General features: G+C 33.4%; 1 protein-coding gene across 1 annotated transcript; it reads left to right on the forward strand.

The window, feature by feature from the left end:
• The first annotated feature begins 4,636 nt into the window (after nt 1-4,636).
• On the forward strand, nt 4,637-15,185 carry LOC127182078 (zinc finger protein 189). The gene is made up of 6 exons (XM_051137189.1): nt 4,637-5,037; nt 5,362-5,480; nt 6,985-7,069; nt 7,290-8,060; nt 11,604-11,825; nt 14,083-15,185. Exons 1-6 carry the CDS (start codon nt 4,824-4,826, stop codon nt 14,781-14,783), a joined length of 2,112 nt encoding a protein of 703 aa, XP_050993146.1. The 5' UTR covers nt 4,637-4,823; the 3' UTR covers nt 14,784-15,185.
• The last annotated feature ends 2,277 nt before the right edge of the window (nt 15,186-17,462 follow it).

Genomic DNA, 17,462 nt, shown 5'->3' on the forward strand with positions numbered 1-17,462 from the left:
AAACTGTGAAAAACACCTCAGCACTTTGATATAACTGTGATTACTTTTACATATACGCATTTAGCAGATGCAAAAGACTTTTTGCAATTTTTTGCAAATGAGAAAAATCACATGCAGTTTGTCATAAAGGCCAATCATTTTCTTAGTATACAAATTAATACATAAGCTACAGCAAAAACACTTGCAATGGTATTTTCATGGTACTCCAGGGTATTTCAAAGAACAGCATTGTCCTAACATGGTAAATGTTCAAGAAAACATGCCATTTCCATTGTACCTTGCTGAAAAAACAAAGAAAACAAACAAAAGCAGGTGTTTTTATCATACCATGTCCAAAAAACAGGAGTACTTTGACATATACTATGATTATTTTTACATTTATGCATTTTTCACACTAGATTTGTCATAAAAACCAACAATATTCATAGTATACAAGTGTATGAACTATATTAATGCATAAGCTTGAGCAAAACATGGTGATATTGAATGATTGCCATATTCACTTGCCATGGTATTTTCATGGTATTCCAGGGAACTTCAAAGAACAGCATTGTCCTAACATGGTAAATGTTCAAAAAAACATGGCATTACCATTGTATCATGTGGTAAAACTAAACAAAAATGAGTGTTTCCACGGTAATTTGTCCAAAAAAACAATAGTACTTTTAAATATACATTTATACCATGGTACTTAACTATAACCGTGTCCATATACTATGGTATTGTCATGGTATTCCAAGGAAAACATGGCAAATGTCTAAGAAAACATGACATTTCCTCTGTACCGTGGTAAAACTAAACAAAAATTTGTATTTCTATGGTACCACGTCCAAAAAAAAAAACAACAGTACTTTTAAATATACATATATACCATGGCACTGAATGACTACCATATCCATATACTATGGTATTTTCATGGTATTCCAGGGTACATCAAAGAACAGCATTGTCCTAACATGGTAAATGTTCAAAAAAACATGGCGTTACCATTGTATCGTGTGGTAAAACAAAACAAAAATGAGTGTTTCTATGGTACCATGTCCAAAACAAACAATAGTACTTTTAAATATACATTTATACCATTGTACTGAACTATTACCATGTCCATATACTGTGGTATTGTCATGGTATTCCATGGTAGTTCACAGAATAGCATGGCCAATTTTCAAGAAAACATGACATTTCCTCTGTATCATGTGGTAAACCAAAACAAAAACGAGTATTTCTACGGTACCATTCCTACAAAAAACAATAGTACGTCTAAATATACATTTATACCATGGTACTAAAAGGTTACCATATCCATACACATTGGTATTTTCATGGTATTCCAAGGTAGTTCACAGAATAGCATGGCCAATTTTCAAGAAAACATGGCATTACCATTGGGCCATGTTGAAAAACAAAACAAAAATGAGTATTTCTATGGTACCATATCCATACACTATGGTATTTTCATGGTATTCCAGGGTAGTTCAAAGAAAAACATTATTCTAACATGGCAAATGTCTAAGAAAACATGGCATTTCCACTGTATTATGTGGTAAAGCAAAATAAAACCAACCAAAATAGGTATTTCTATGTCAGTAGTACTTTGATATATACTATGATTACTTTTACATTTATGCATTTAGCAGATGTTTTTATCCAAATCATTTTGCAAATGAGGAAAATCACATGTGATTTGTCATAAAAACCAACAGCCTTCATATTATACAAGTGTGTAAACTATATTAATGCATAAGCTTGAGCAAAACATGGTAATATTGAATGATTGCCATATTCACTTACCATGGTATTTTCATGGTATTCCAGGATGCTTCAAAGAATAACATTGTCTTAACATGATAAATGTTCAAAAACATGGCATTATCATTGCATCATGTGGTAAAACAAAAGAAAACAAGTGTTGCTATGGTACCATGTCCAAAACAAACAATAGTACTTTTAAATATACATATATACCATGGTACTAAATGATTACCATATCCATATACTATGGTATTTTCATGGTATTCCATGGTACGTCAAAGACAAAAATGGCAAATGTCTAGGAAAATATGACATTTCCATTGTATCATGTGGTAAAACAAAACAAAATCAACCAAAATAGCTATTTCTATGGTACTATGTCAATAGTGCTTTGTTATATACTATGATTACTTTCACATTTTTGCATTTAGCAGATGTTTTTATCCAAATCATTTTGCAAATGAGGAAAACCACATGCGATTTGTCATAAAAGCCAACAACATTCATACAAATGTATGATCTAAATTAATGCACAAGCTAGAGCAGAACAAGGTGATATCGAATGATTACCATATTCATGTTATTTTCATGGTATTTCAGGGTACATCAAAGAATAGCATTGTCCTAACATGGTAAATGTCCAAGAGAACCTGGCATTTCCATTGTATCATGTGGTAAAACAAGTGTTTCTATGGTACCATGTCCAAAAAAAACAATAGTACTTTTAAGTATACATATATAACATGGTACTGAATGAATACCATGTCCATATACTGTGGTATTGTCATGGCATTCCATGGTAGTTCAGAAAATAGCATGGTAAATGTCCCAGAAAACATGATGTCATGATGTTTCCACTGCAACATGCTGAAAGCACAAAAATAAGTATTTATATGGTGCTATATCCAAAAAATCAAAAGTACTTACTTACATATACATATATACCATGGTACTGAATGATTACCATATCCATACACTGTGGTATTTTCATGTTACTCCAAGGTTCAGAGAATAGCATGGTAAATGTCCAAGAAAACATGACATTGCCATTGTGCCAAGTTGAAAAACAAAACAAAAATGAGTGTTTCTATGATAACAAGTCCAAAAACATCAGTACTTTCAAATATACATATACACCATGATACTGAATGATTACCATATCCATAAACCATGGGATTTATCTTATACAAAGTATATCAAAGCATTCAAAGGTAGCACAATAGTGTGTACATCCAAAAACATGGTATGTTGAAATAAAAACAAGGTATTTCACAAAAAGATGGCAGTGCCATGATAGTCTGAAAAGGTAATATGCATTTTCGTAAGGTCACAGTTTTCATGTATTCTTGTTTGTACACGAAATAATTGACCTTTGACATAAAACGTAATTCACAAGAGCACATCTATGTTCAATAAGATTTGTGGTGGCATTGAAAACCGATCGACCTTTTCTCATTCTAGTATATTTACGGTATCGTGTCCGGAAGCGACTCTTTTGTGGTGTTTTCCGCCAGGAGGCGCTGTGCGGCCCAGAACGCTGATTCTCCATTGATACGCATTCAAATCTGAGGACGTTTTTTGTTTTATTTCAGAGATTTGTACAATGTGACGATTATATATATTAAAGTAAAAGACTTAATTAAAATCCACAACAGCAATCTTTATTAACTAGTTTTCCAACACAAGCGACTGAATGATTTATGACGACCACGTATCACGTGACCACTGACGCTTCCGCAGCGCTCTGCATAATATTTACACATATATAAAAACACCACTGACAGCTTACAAACTAATATACATTTAATTTAAAATATGCAATTAAACAACAAAAATACGTAAGAATTAAAAATTTGTATGTATAATTATTTCCTGGCCGCCAAACCCCGCCCACTCTGTCATTGTAATGTCATTTTCGCTGTCAGTCTTTTAGTTTATTCGACTTCTTTGAGAAATTACGTGGATTTAAAACAGATAAAAGTGCTTAAATACACACTTAAAATAAACAAATTAGTAATTTAACAAAAACATTATTTTTCCAGGCCGCTAAACCCCGCCCATTCAGTCATCGGCATTTAGTTTGTTTTTCTAATCAGTTTATTCGGACTCCTTGAATACATTTGTAGGTTTTAAACAGTTATCAATGGTGATATATGAAATTAAAATAAAAAAATTAGTAATTAAAAAAGCATAATTTTTTCCTAGCTGCCAAACTCCGCCCACTCTGTCATTGTAATGTACTTTTTGCTGTCAGTCTTTTAGTTTATTCGATTTCTTTGAGAAATTACGTGGATTTAAAACAGATAAAAGTGCTTAAATACGCACTTAAAATAAACAAATTAGTAATTTAAAAAAATATATATTATTTCCATGCCGCTAAACCCCGCCCATTCAGTCATCGTCATTTCGTTTGTTTTTCTAATCAGTTTATTCGGACTCCTTGAATACATTTGTGGGTTTTAAACAGTTATCAATGGTGATACACGAAATTAAAAAAAAAAAAAAAGAGTATTTAAAAAAGCATAATTATTTCCTAGCCGCTAAACCCCGCCCACTCTGTCACTGTAATGTCATTTTCGCTGTCAGTCTTTTAGTTTATTCGATTTCTTTGAGAAAATACGTGGATTTAAAACAGATAAAAGTGCTTAAATACGCACTTAAAATAAACAAATTAGTAATTTAACAAAAACATTATTATTTCCAGGCCGCTAAACCCCGCCCATTCAGTCATCGTCATTTCGTTTGTTTTTCTAATCAGTTTATTTGGACTCCTTGAATGCATCAGTGGGTTTTAAACGGTTATCAGTGGTGATACACGAAATTAAAAGAAAAAAAAAAGAGTATTTAAAAAAGCATAATTATTTCCTAGCCGCTAAACCCCGCCCACTCTGTCATCGCCCTGTCATTCTTGTTGTCATTCTGTCTTATCCATTTATTCGGTTTCTTTGAGGAAATATGTGGATTTTTAAACAGCTGGACGCGTCGATCTAGTTCATTAGGGTGTATTTTCGAAGTATACTCGGAATTGAACATTTTCTGATTTATAAAGCCAGGGATTTTGATTGGAGATCATGTCGTACTGCTCGTTCCAGGCGCAGCTCGTGTCCATCATGGACATTGTCGCCAAAGCGGCGGTAGCGGAGATCAACCGGCGAGTGGAGGAGAGCTGCGCGGTCATCCGACTGGAACTGAGCCGCAGCCGGAAGGACATCGATGCTCTCAAGAGGAAATGCGTGATTATGGACAGCGAGCTGAGGAGGGTCAAGGGACGGGGCAGGAGGAGAGGTCAGAGGTCACCATCAGTGCGCTTACACACAAGTACTATAGTAATACCACGGTATTTACAAAAGTACTGCAAAGAATGGCATCCTACTTCTACCATGGGACCATAAGATAACAACTAGCACATAATCTATAGTAAGAAATGATTAAAAACTAATGTTACATAAATAACAACTGGACTTTCTAATCATTTGTAACCAGTTCTGAAGGATTCTGATGCAAACTGACAGATCTGCATGTAATAAAACACATAAATTCCAGTAGGATTGTGAATTGATTAAAGAGGATAGCAGATGTGTAATGGTGCATGTGTTGGATGTGTTTCAGTGTGGATGTGTGGAACGTCAGAACGCTTTCCTACACCCTTCAAGACGCTGAGAGACGCCGACGCAGCTGCGATCAGAGATCAAGACCAGAATCCAGATCAGACGCACAACATCCAACAGGTGACGAACACAGACTCACACTGACATTCAGATCAGCTTTCTCATATTATCCCATTATCCCATATATACACACACACACACCGCCAGTCAAAAGTTTTTGAACAGTAAGATTTTTAATGTATTTTAAAGAAATCTCTTCTGCTCACCAAGCCTGAATTGTTTTGGTCCAAAGTACAGCAAAACTGTAAAATTGTGAAATATTTTTACTACTTAAAATAAGAGTTTTCAGTGTGAATATATTTTAAAATGTAATTTATTTCTGTGATCAAAACTGAATTTTTAGCGTCTTTAGTGTCACATGATCCTTCAGAAATCATTCTAATATGCTGATTTGCTGCTCAACAAACATTTTTATTATTATCATTATTATCAGTATTTAAAACAGTTGAGTACATTTTGTTTTATGATTCTTTGATGAATAGAAAGATCCAAAGATCAGCATTTATCTGAATTAAAAAGCTTTTGTAACATTATACACTATACCATTCCAAAAGCTTAGAGTCTGTATCATTTCTTTATTTTTGTTTTTTTGGAGAGAAATGACAGAAATTGATACTTTTTATTTAGCAAGGATGCTTTAAATGTATCAAAAGTGATGATAAAGACATTTATAATGTTACAAAATATTTTTATTTCACATAAATGCTGTACTTCTGAACTTTCTATTCATCAAAGAAACCTGAAAAAAATCTACTTAGCTGTTTTCAACATAATAATAATAATAATAATAATAATAATAAATGGTTTTTGAGCAGCAAATATTATCAGAATATTAGAATGATTTCTGAAGGATCATGTGACACTAAAGACTGGAGTAATGATGTTAAAAAATCAGCTTTGAAATCGCAGGAATAAATTAAATTTTAAAATATATTCAAATAGAAAACAGTTATTTTGAATAGTAAAAATATTTTAAAATTTTACTGTTTTTGCTGGATCAAATAAATGCAGGCTTGGTGAGACTTCTTTAAAAACATCAAAAAAAATCTTACTGTTCTAAAACTTTTGACTGGTAGAGTATATTTGTATTTACTTATTTTTGTTATAGGTTGTATCTTAAAAAATTATTTCTTATATGATTTTTAGAAATCCTTATGCTGTTACCATAAATGACCGTGAATGTCATGGAAATTCAGTGTTATTTTAGTATCACTGAGAAAATATTCTATTTTTAATAATATTTTGAATTAGTTTTTTTTTTTTTAAGTTTAAGTTTTTTTTTAAGTTTTTAAGTAGATTTATGGATTTTTTTTAATATGCCTGTGTAGTTTTTTTGTATATATTTTTATTTCAGCTATTTTCTATTAGGTAATTTTCAGGGTTTTTTTTGTTTGTTATTATAGTACATCAAATTGAAAGTTAGAAATAGTAAAATAATTTTTTTATATATATATTTTATAATAGTAATAAGGTTTTTTTTTCCAGTTAAAGTTAAATTATCAGCAGATGTGTTTGATTAATCGGACTAAATTAAAACACTGATATCTGACGGTGTGTTTTGTAGACCGTCTGTTCACTGGAGGAGGGAATCGGAGCTCCAGCGATCAAACAAGAGCAACAGGAACAGGAATCAGGCAGCGGCGCAGGAGGTACGATCACATCTAACACTAGAAAACTACATTTTAGATGAGTCCAGATTTGACAGAACAAAAACACTGAATGCAAGTAATTGCATTCAATCTGCATTTAACTAAAATGCATTTTTATTTAATTGCAACATGCTTAATTGAAGTGTTGTGTATAGTCTTTAAAATATATTGATTTCGTAATAACTGCTCTAAAAAGTCTGCTTTCCACTTTAAAACACAGGGAATTGTCTCTTCGATCATGAGGAGCAGAACATCCAGCAGATCCAAGCTCAGGAGAACATGGAGAACCAAAAACCACCGTTAGGAGCTTCAGAGATCCAAAACACACATTTCACTCATTCACAGACGCACGCAGAGCGAGAGAAACGTGAAGAAGAGCGTCTAAACGTTTTGGGACTTCAGGTTAAAGCTGAGAAGGACGATGAGGAGCCGAGAGTTCATCTGAGGTTTGCACAGCTGTGGACTGCGGTCCCCGAAACAAGTGCCGAGATCCAGGTGGAAAACACAGAACGGACGTTTCCGATGTCACAAAACACGACCGTCTTCAGCACAGAAATGTCCAGAAACACTCTGCATCCTGTGGAGACACAGATGGAGCTGTATGAGCCTGAACAGATCAATGCAAACGATCAAATGATGAGTGCTGTAGTCGACACGGTTCACGGGCCGCCCGCGAGCGTCCGCCGTCTCCGGACTCGCTGGCGCTCGAGTGTGGACGCGGAGAAGCGTTTCAGCTGCTCGTTCTGCGAGAAGAGCTTCAGTCGGTTCAGTCAGCTGAAGGAGCATCTGCGCAGTCACACGGGCGAGAAGCCCTTCGCCTGCGCTCAGTGCGGCCGCAGCTTCACCAAACACTGCAACCTGATCCGGCACGCCGTGGTGCACAGCGGAGAGAAGCCGTACCAGTGCGGCCAGTGCGGGAAACGCTTCACGCAGCGCTCCAGTCTCAAATCGCACCAGAGGACGCACTCGGGCGCTTGGGATCATCACAGCTGACAGCGGCACATCTGCTGATTCACTGAGGATTACATCTGGAACTTTTTTGTTATGTTAACGTCGCATTTTTAGATGTACTTTTTACACTTTCAAAGTGTATTTTCATATTTTGTTTGTAGATTGTATCGATTTATGTGTTTTTTGTGCAGTTTATTTATGATTTTCTGCATGGTTAAATAAAACAAATGCTAAAAAGTGGTTCAACTGTTATGGTTTGTTCTTCTCTGGAGAGTTAGACGGGTCATACAAGGTGCTTAAAGTACTTAAAGTACTTAAATTTAACTTTTTTTAAACGTAAGGCCTAGAAAATGCCCTCGAAACTAGCAATATTCCTGAAGAGGTGCTTTGAAAAGTGCTTGAATTATTGAAAGACAATGTATCTATAAAATAAGTGTTTAATTTTGTTTATGCATCTTTAATATCTAATGACTGTGAATGTCATGAACATTCAGTGTTGTTTTAGTATCACTAAGAAACTATTCTATTTTTTCTGTTTTATTTTTTATTTAAAATGTTAGTTTTTTTTTTTTTTTTGTCATTTTATTAGATTTATGTATTTATTTTTTAATTTGCCTATGTAGGTTTTTTTGTATACATTTTTATTTTTTTAATTTTTTATTTCAGCTATTTTCAGGGTTTTTTTGTTGTTGTTATTTTAGTACATCAAATTGAAAATTAGAAATAGTAAAATAAGGGGTTTTTAAATATATTTTATAATAGTAATGCTTTTTTTCCAGTTAAAGTTAAATTATCAGCAGATATGTTTAATTAATCTGACTAAATTAAAACACTGATATCTGACAGTGTGTTTTGTGTCTTTAATATCTAATAATAATAATATCTAATATCTAAAAATAAATTCATTCATTCATTCTCAATATAAAAATGACAGCTAAATTATGACCTGTGGTTTTCTACTTGGATTACTTTCCATTAAATATTACACTGCACATTACCATATATATATATATATATATATATATATATATATATATATATATATATATATTCAAAAAAAGTTCTCAATATAAAAAATGACTGTCACGTATAAAATCAAACTATATATATAAAAAAGTATATTACATTAAATTATCTTTGAATTATGCATATTTTAACAAAATAAAGAACTTAATAAAGAATACATTTTAAGCAATTTGTTAAATAATTAAAAACAGGGTTTGTACAAGGTGCTTAAAGTTCTTGAAGTACTTACATTTGACTCTTTTTATTTTAAAAACCTTGAAAATATCTATATTTCTGAAGAGGTACTTGAAAAGTGCTTTAATTATTAAAAAAAGACAATGTATGTATAAAGAAAGTGTTTAATTTTTATATGTATCTTTAATATCTTTTCACGCAAAATTCACACAATTAAGAAAAATAATACTTTTCTCGCTAATTACAATTAATGTCATAAAACTAGCGAGATGAAGACGCGAAAAGAGGAACAGATGAACCGAATAAATTCATCAACCGAGTCATTTACGCTGGAGCTGCTCCGATTGATTCGAACTCGGGACATCGATCATTCATTTCAAGCTATTCATTAGCAATAAAACAGATCAAATTAAAAGAGCCAATTATTTTTGAATTTCAGCATCGCTTGTAACGATTTTAAAAAGCACGTATAGTGGTGGGTGAAGTTTTTCGAAACGCAGAATCAATTTAACCATTGCGTCGCAAAATGATTCACTTTTTCAAAGCGCTCCAATCGGATCGCGAATCATTTGATTCAGACTTGCCCTGCGTCCCAATGTGCATACTATCCGCCCTATCTGCCCGAAGTAGTATTGAATATATATATATATAGTATCTCGATTTGATTTATATCTGAACTTCGCGTATCGCGAATCATTTGATTGGATCGCGGGTTTGTGAATCGTTTCGCGAATTGAATGATTCGCGATCGGCGTTTCGAGTCCTGTTCTGAAATGATGGTGCGCGAATAATTACTCGGATCGGGACTTCGGAGCGCGGATCGCGAATCATTTGATTCAGATCGGAACTTCGGAGCGGGTTCGTGAATCATTTCACGAATTGAAACCATTAAATCAGTACAGTTATAAAAACAAAACTAAGAAAAAACCGTGTTTCATATCCATTTAATTACATCAATCCATAAATGAAACGTTAAGACAAAATTAAAATAACATTTTAAACACACACATATATATATATATATACACACTACCGTTCAAAAGTTTGGGGTCAGTACATTTTTGTTTCTTTTCTTTTTATTGTTTTTTTTTTTTTTAAGAAATTAATACTTTTATTCACCAAGGATGTATTAAGTTAATAATTAAAAGTTTATTAAAAGTTAATAATAAATAATTTACATTGTTATAAAATATTTATATTTTGAATAAACACTGTACTTTCTAAACTTGTTATTCATGAAAGAATCCTGAAAAAAAAAAAAAAAAAAAAAAAAAAAAAAAAAAAATCACAGGTTCCAAAAAATATTTGGCAGCACAACTGTTGATATTATCCAACATTGATCATTCTAATAATATATCTGCATATTAGAATGATTTCTGAAGGATCATGTGACACTTAAGACTGGAGTAACAGCTGATAAAAATTCAGCTTTTCATCTCAGGAATAAATTCTATTTTAAAGTGTTAAAATAAAAATTTTATTTTATATTGTAAAAACATTTTGCAATATTACTGTTTTTTTCTATATTTTTAATCAAATAAATGCAGCCTTGATGAGCATAAGAGACTTCTTTAAAGACTATTACAAGTCTTACTGACCCCAAACTTTTGAACGGTAGTGTATATATATATATATATATATATATATATATATTTTTTTTTTTTTTTTTCTAGGAATGCCCATAAAAATATTTACATTTTTAATGAGATGCATATATCTTCTGAAAGCTGAATAAATAAGTTTTCCATTGATGCATGGTTTGTTAGGATAGGACAAAAATTGTTAGGATTTTTGGGAGATACATTGAAAACCTAGAATGAGGGTTCAAAAAAATCAAAACATGGAGAAAATCGCCTTTAAAGTTGTCCAAATAAAGTTCCTAGCAATGCATATTACTAATTAAAAATTACGTTTTGATATATTTACGGTAGGAAATTTACATATATCTTAATGGAACATGACCTTGACCTAATATCCTAATGATTTTGGCATAAAACAAAAATCTGTACTTAAAACTGGTTTTGTGGTCAATGGTTACATATTTTAAAAAACAATTAGCTTTTTCCAATCTTATTTTTTAATTAATCGTTTTACTGTATTTGTCACTTCTAGAACATAATCACGTATCTATAAAACCTTTCAAATCTGAGTGTATTAAACAATTACCATCAGTCTGACAGGTCACGATTTTGAGTGTTTTGTTGTTGTCGTTTTGGAGATTTTGAGGACCACTAAATAAAGTTTTTGCCGCCGCCCTTCTCTTCCGGTCTTTACGGTCGCCGCTGCTGCTGAAGGCGGAAGTGTTATTGTCCGCAGTTTGTGACATTACAGGATTAAATTCACTCAGACTTTGACAGAGCGATGATTTAAACACTTTCAGAAGGGAAAATGTCAAACAGCAGCAGCAGCAGCAGCGCCGTGTTTGAGAGCAAACTGAAGTCGGTGCTGGAGTCCGCGGTGTCGGAGATCCTGCAGCTACACGAGGACGGACTGATGCTGATGAAGCTGCAGATCCGACAGAGAGACGCGCAGATCGGCGCGATGAAGAGCAGAGTCTCGGCGCTGGAGAGACTCTTACAGCGCGTCACCACAGCCAGCAGCACGGGTACACAACATTCACCAGTTCACCTCACTGAACAGTCAACAAGTGCGCTTTAGCTGCTTTCTTGTTAGTCACTCATTCATCATGGCTGCACTGGACAATACTTTCTACAATAACCACCTTGAGCAGTTAAACCAGCGTCACTCTTATGAAACCAGTTAAGAACATTTAGGTATTTAAGCTGGTTTTCTACTGCTGAATGACTTGCCACTGCTTTTATACTTTACATGATCCTTTTTTCAATCTCTTAATTTTAATAATCTAAAAAACAGTGCTGTCAAATCGATTAATCGCGTCCAAAATAAGTTTGTTTACATGATATATGTGCGTGTGCGGTGTATATCTGTATGTATAAATACACAAACATACATGTATATATTTAAGAAATATTTACATGTATATGTGTATTCATATTTATATGCATGTATGTGTGTATATTTATATATAGAAATAAATATACAGACTACACACACGTTATGCAACACAAACTTTCATTCTGGATGCGATTAACGTTAGAATAACGTTCTAAAAGCCAAAAAATAACTTTCTGGCAATGTTAGATTATCATTATGGGAACGTTCTAAAAACCAAAATCTAACGTTCTGGGAACGTTATAATAAGGTTACGGGAATGTTAGAATAACGTTCTAAAAACTAACGTTTTGGAGATGTTATATTAATGTTCTAAAAACCAAAAATGAACATTCTGGGAATGTTATAGTAACATTCTTAAAACAAAAAAAAAAAAAAAAAAAAACAAACAACCTAACTTTCTGGGAATGTTATATTAATGTTAGGGGAACGTTAGAATAACGTTCTAAAAACAAACAAACAAAAAAATAACGTTCTGGGAAAGGTATATTACCATTAGGGGAATGTTAGAATAACGTTCTAAAAACTAACGTTTTGGAGATGTTATATTAACGTTCTAAAAACCAAAAATGAACATTCTGGGAACCAAAAATAAACATTCTGGGTATGTTATATTAATGTTAGGGAAATGTTAAAATAACATTCTAAAAACCAAAAACGTTCTGGGAACGTTGGATTATCATTCTGGGAATGTTCTACAAACAAAAAAATAACGTTCTGGGGACGTTATATTAATATTCTATAAACCAAAAACTAATGTTCTGGGAACATTATATTAACGTTAAGGGAATGTTAAAATAACATCAGGGGAATATTAGAATAACGTTCTAAAAACCACTTTCTGGGAACCAAAAACAAACATTCTGGGAATGTTATATTAACATTAGGTGAATGTTAGAATAATTATCTAAAAACTTAAAACTAACATTCTGGGAACCAAAATCTCACATTCCGAGAACATTAACGTAATGTAATGTTCTGGGAATGTTAGATTATCATTCTGGGAATGTTCTACAAATCAAAAAGTAACATTCTGGGGACGTTATAATAACGTTCTAAAAACCAAAAACAAACATTCTGGGAACCAAAAAGTAACGTTCTGGGAATGTTATAGTAACAATATTAAAAAAAAAAAAAAAACCTAACTTTCTGTGAATTAATTAATTAATGTATTAATGTTAGGGGAACATTAGAATAACATTCTAACAACAAACAAACAAACAAAATGTTCTGGGAAAGGTATATTACCGTTAGGGGAATGTTAGAATAATGTTCTAAAAACCAGTCTGTGAATGTGAGATTAACTTTCTGGGAACGTTCTACAAACCAAACCAAACCAAACACATTCTGGGAATGTTAGGTTAATGTTCTAAAAACCAAAAACTAACATTCTGGGAACATTATAGTAATATAATGTTCTGGGAATGTTAGATTATCATTCTGGGAATGTTCTACAAATCAAAAAGTAACATTCTGGGAATGTTATAGTAATGTTCTTTAAAAAAAAAAAAAAAAAAACAACAACAACAACAACAACTTATCTTTCTGGGAACAAAATTTGACTTTCTGGGAATGTTACATTAATGTTAGGGGAATGTTAGAATAATGTTCTAAAAACCAGTCTGGGAATGTTAGATTAACATTCTGGGAACGTTCTACAAACCGTAAAGAAACGTAAAGAAAACTTTCCTGGCTAACCAAAAACAAACCATAAAAAAAAATAACATTCTGGGAACCAAAATCTAATGTTCTGGGAACATTTTGGGAACCAAAAATTGTTAGCCAGTTAAAAACATTTAGGAATTTGATCTGGTTTCCTACTGCTGAATGATCTGCGACTGATTGGAGATTTCAGTTTGTTTTCAGTGTGTTTTCTGGTTTATCTGCAGGGTGTCCCATTCAGAAACCTGCTTTTCATCTTCATCATGATAGAAATCTACACTCCAACCAGACAAACACTGATCCAGAGCTTCATACCAGTGCAGAAACACACACACAGATCACCTGCGCAGACAGAGAGGATGTGCAGCTCGCCGAAGACCTCGACGCTCCTCACAGCGAGGAAGACTTCGGTGGACTGCTGGAGGTGGAGATGAAGCAGAGCTTCCCATCTGAAATCACAGTTTCGGACCGGCAGGACAACACAGAACCTACAGCAGATTCACACTGCTCGCAGATGCCTGCAAACGCAGACGCATGCGCATACGCATCTGCGGAAAGCAGCTCATCCATCACTGCTAGACAAACTTTAAACAACCTCAGCTTTGAGTCCGTTAACCACAACTCATGGACCGACAGGACAGAACCAGACCTCATCCGAACGTTTCCAGATGAGAACGTAAACCGCAGCTGCGCAGACAGACGTGCATTTGCTACAGCGGCGCACCGGAGAGAAGCGGTGCATGAGAAGTGGTTCATCTGTTCGTTCTGCGGGAAAAGTTTCGACCGCTTCAGTCACCTGCAGATGCACCAGCGCATTCACACCGGAGAAAAACCCTTCCGCTGCGCAACCTGCGGCAAGAACTTCTCGCAGCAGAGCAACCTGCGCACGCACCAGAAGATACACCGCAAGACACGCACGTACACATGAAGACTAGGGATGCACCGAGTCTCTTCCGACCAGTTCTGTAAACTCGGTGCATCCCTAGAGAACTGATTAGAAGAGATTCAAGCTGTAGGTATCGGCAGATATCATTCTGAATAATCGGTTATCAGCTGAGAAACGTCCCATCGGTGCATCTCTAGTGAAACATACTGACATGCTACTGAAGAGCGACCGCTGTGCCTTTCATCGACTGTTTCTGTATTTTCATTCACATTAACATTTATTAAATCTCTTCACAGATCAATCATCTTCCTTTCTTTCAATAAACACTTACAGAAAACATATCTAGTTACAGTCTGGACGTTAACACTAGTTAGCAGAGTAAAAAACACCTACTAGTCACCAACAGAACATTTACACAAGAGTAGTAACATTTACAAATAGTGCAATACTCTAACAAAATACAGTGTTGGAGTCTTTGTGAAGTAAATAGAATTGTAAAGAAGCAACCTGTTAATCTGGTTTAAATTAACTTAAAACTGAAACAATATCTGCACTGACTGGTGGAAAATGTTGTAAAGGAGTAATGTCATATACCTAAAACTGGCGTCAAATAGAAATATTTTATATTGCATTTATATATACAAAAACATTTTTAAACCAGATGCTCTATTGGTCGTAAGTTTGGAATAAGTATGTTTTTTAAAATGTTTTTGAAAGAGTCTCTTCTGCTCACCAAGGCTGCTTTTATTTGAGCAAAAATACTGTAAAAATGTGAAATAATATTACAAATTAAAACAGCTGTTTTCTATGCGAATATCTGTTAAAATGTAATTTATTTCTGTGATGCAAAGCTGAATTTTCAGCATCATTACTCCAGTCTTCAGTCACATGATTCTTCAGAAATCATTCTAATATGCTGATTTGCTGCTCAACAAACATTTCTGATTATTATCAGTGTTAAAAACACTTGTATCGCCCAATATTTGTGTGAAAACTCAGAATAATTAATACTTTTATCTGGCTTAAATTTATCAAAAGTGACAGTAAAGACATTTATGTTACAAACGATTTCTGTTTCAAATAAATTTTGAACTTTCTATTCAACTGTGTATCGTGAAAAATAAAAATGTATCACAGTTTCAACAAAAATACGGGGCAGCACAACTGTTTTCAACATTGATAATAATCAGAAATGTTTGTTGAGCAGCAAATCAGCATATTAGAATAATTTCTGAAGGATCATGTGACACCGAAAACGCTGAAAATTCAGCTTCGCATCCCAGAAATAAATTACAGTTTAACAGATATTCACAAAGAAAGCAGCTGTTTTACATTCTAATACTATTTCACATTTTTACTGTATGTTTGATCAAATATAAAGAAACTTCTTTAAAAAACATTTATTCTAAACTCTTGAGGGATAGTGTAAGTATACTACAAATATAAAAATCCTATAAAATCTCTTGTAGAAGAACATTTACTATTCTGACAGATTAATATGGAATAAATCAGTTTACGGACTTTAAAAATTCCAATTCAAACAAACATGAAAGTCTGATACGTGTTTGTAGCTGTCAAATTGGTTATACAAAATAATACGAGACGGTGTCATTTAAGTAGCATAAAAATGACACTCTTTGCCATCAGAGTTTTTGTTGTGTTGGCACTGTGAGTTCTCCAGAGGTAGACCGTGTCTAAACCACAAACGTATTATGATCAGCCAGACTTGGTTCAGTAGAAACACGTGTGTATTTGTCAGTGTTGGAGTCCTTCGTACTGTACGGCTCCTCTACTGTCTGCCTGAAGCGTCTCATGAGATCCAGTGATGGAGAATCACTCCTGAGCGATTCCTCATATTATATTCACATACGCTTAAAGATGAGAGTTTGTGTGCTGATCGTCTGCTTAAAGGAACAGTTCAAACAAAACATTAAAAAACAAAAATCACTTATTCAACCTTCATGTCGTTCCAAACCCGTATGAGTTTCTTTCAGCTACCAAAAACACAGAGAAGGAGAAAATCGGAGAAATGTTTATGTGTGTGACCCCGGACCACAAAACCTTAAGTAGTCTTAAGTAGCACGGCTACATTTGTAGAAATAGCCAAAATTCATTAGGATATTAAGTTCATGTTCCATGAAAATATTTTGTACATTTCCTACCGTAAATATATTAAAACTTGATTTTTGATTAGTAATATGCATTGCTAAGAACTTCATTTGAACAATTTTAAAGGTGATTTTCCTCAATATTTAGATTTTTTTGCAACCTCCGATTCTAGTTTTTCATAGCTGTATCTTGGCCAGATATTATCCTGTGCTAACAAACCATACATTGATGTAAAGCTCATTTATTCAGCTGATGTATAAATCTCAATAAAAAATAAAAAAAACTCTGACCCTTATGACTGGTTTTGTGGTCCAGGGTCACGTATTATTTTTAAGTAATGAAAGCAGAAAATGATCAAACTCAGTTTGCTTTCTCAATTGTTAACAAACTAACCATGAACAATATTTCTACATAACAGCTGATTTTAACATTAACTAATGTTTTTTTTTTTTTTTAAATCAAGTTATTTAACTTTAGTTAATGCACCATGAACTAACATGAAATTGTACTTAGTAGTTAGTATACTTATATATCATTTATATATCATTTGAATTAAGATTTTGTTTTCATCTTCATTTTAACTGAGTAATTTTAATGTGTGATTTTTTGTAG

This window comes from Labeo rohita, chromosome 2, assembly GCF_022985175.1.
Source record: "Labeo rohita strain BAU-BD-2019 chromosome 2, IGBB_LRoh.1.0, whole genome shotgun sequence".
Classification (NCBI taxonomy): Eukaryota; Metazoa; Chordata; class Actinopteri; order Cypriniformes; family Cyprinidae; genus Labeo; species Labeo rohita.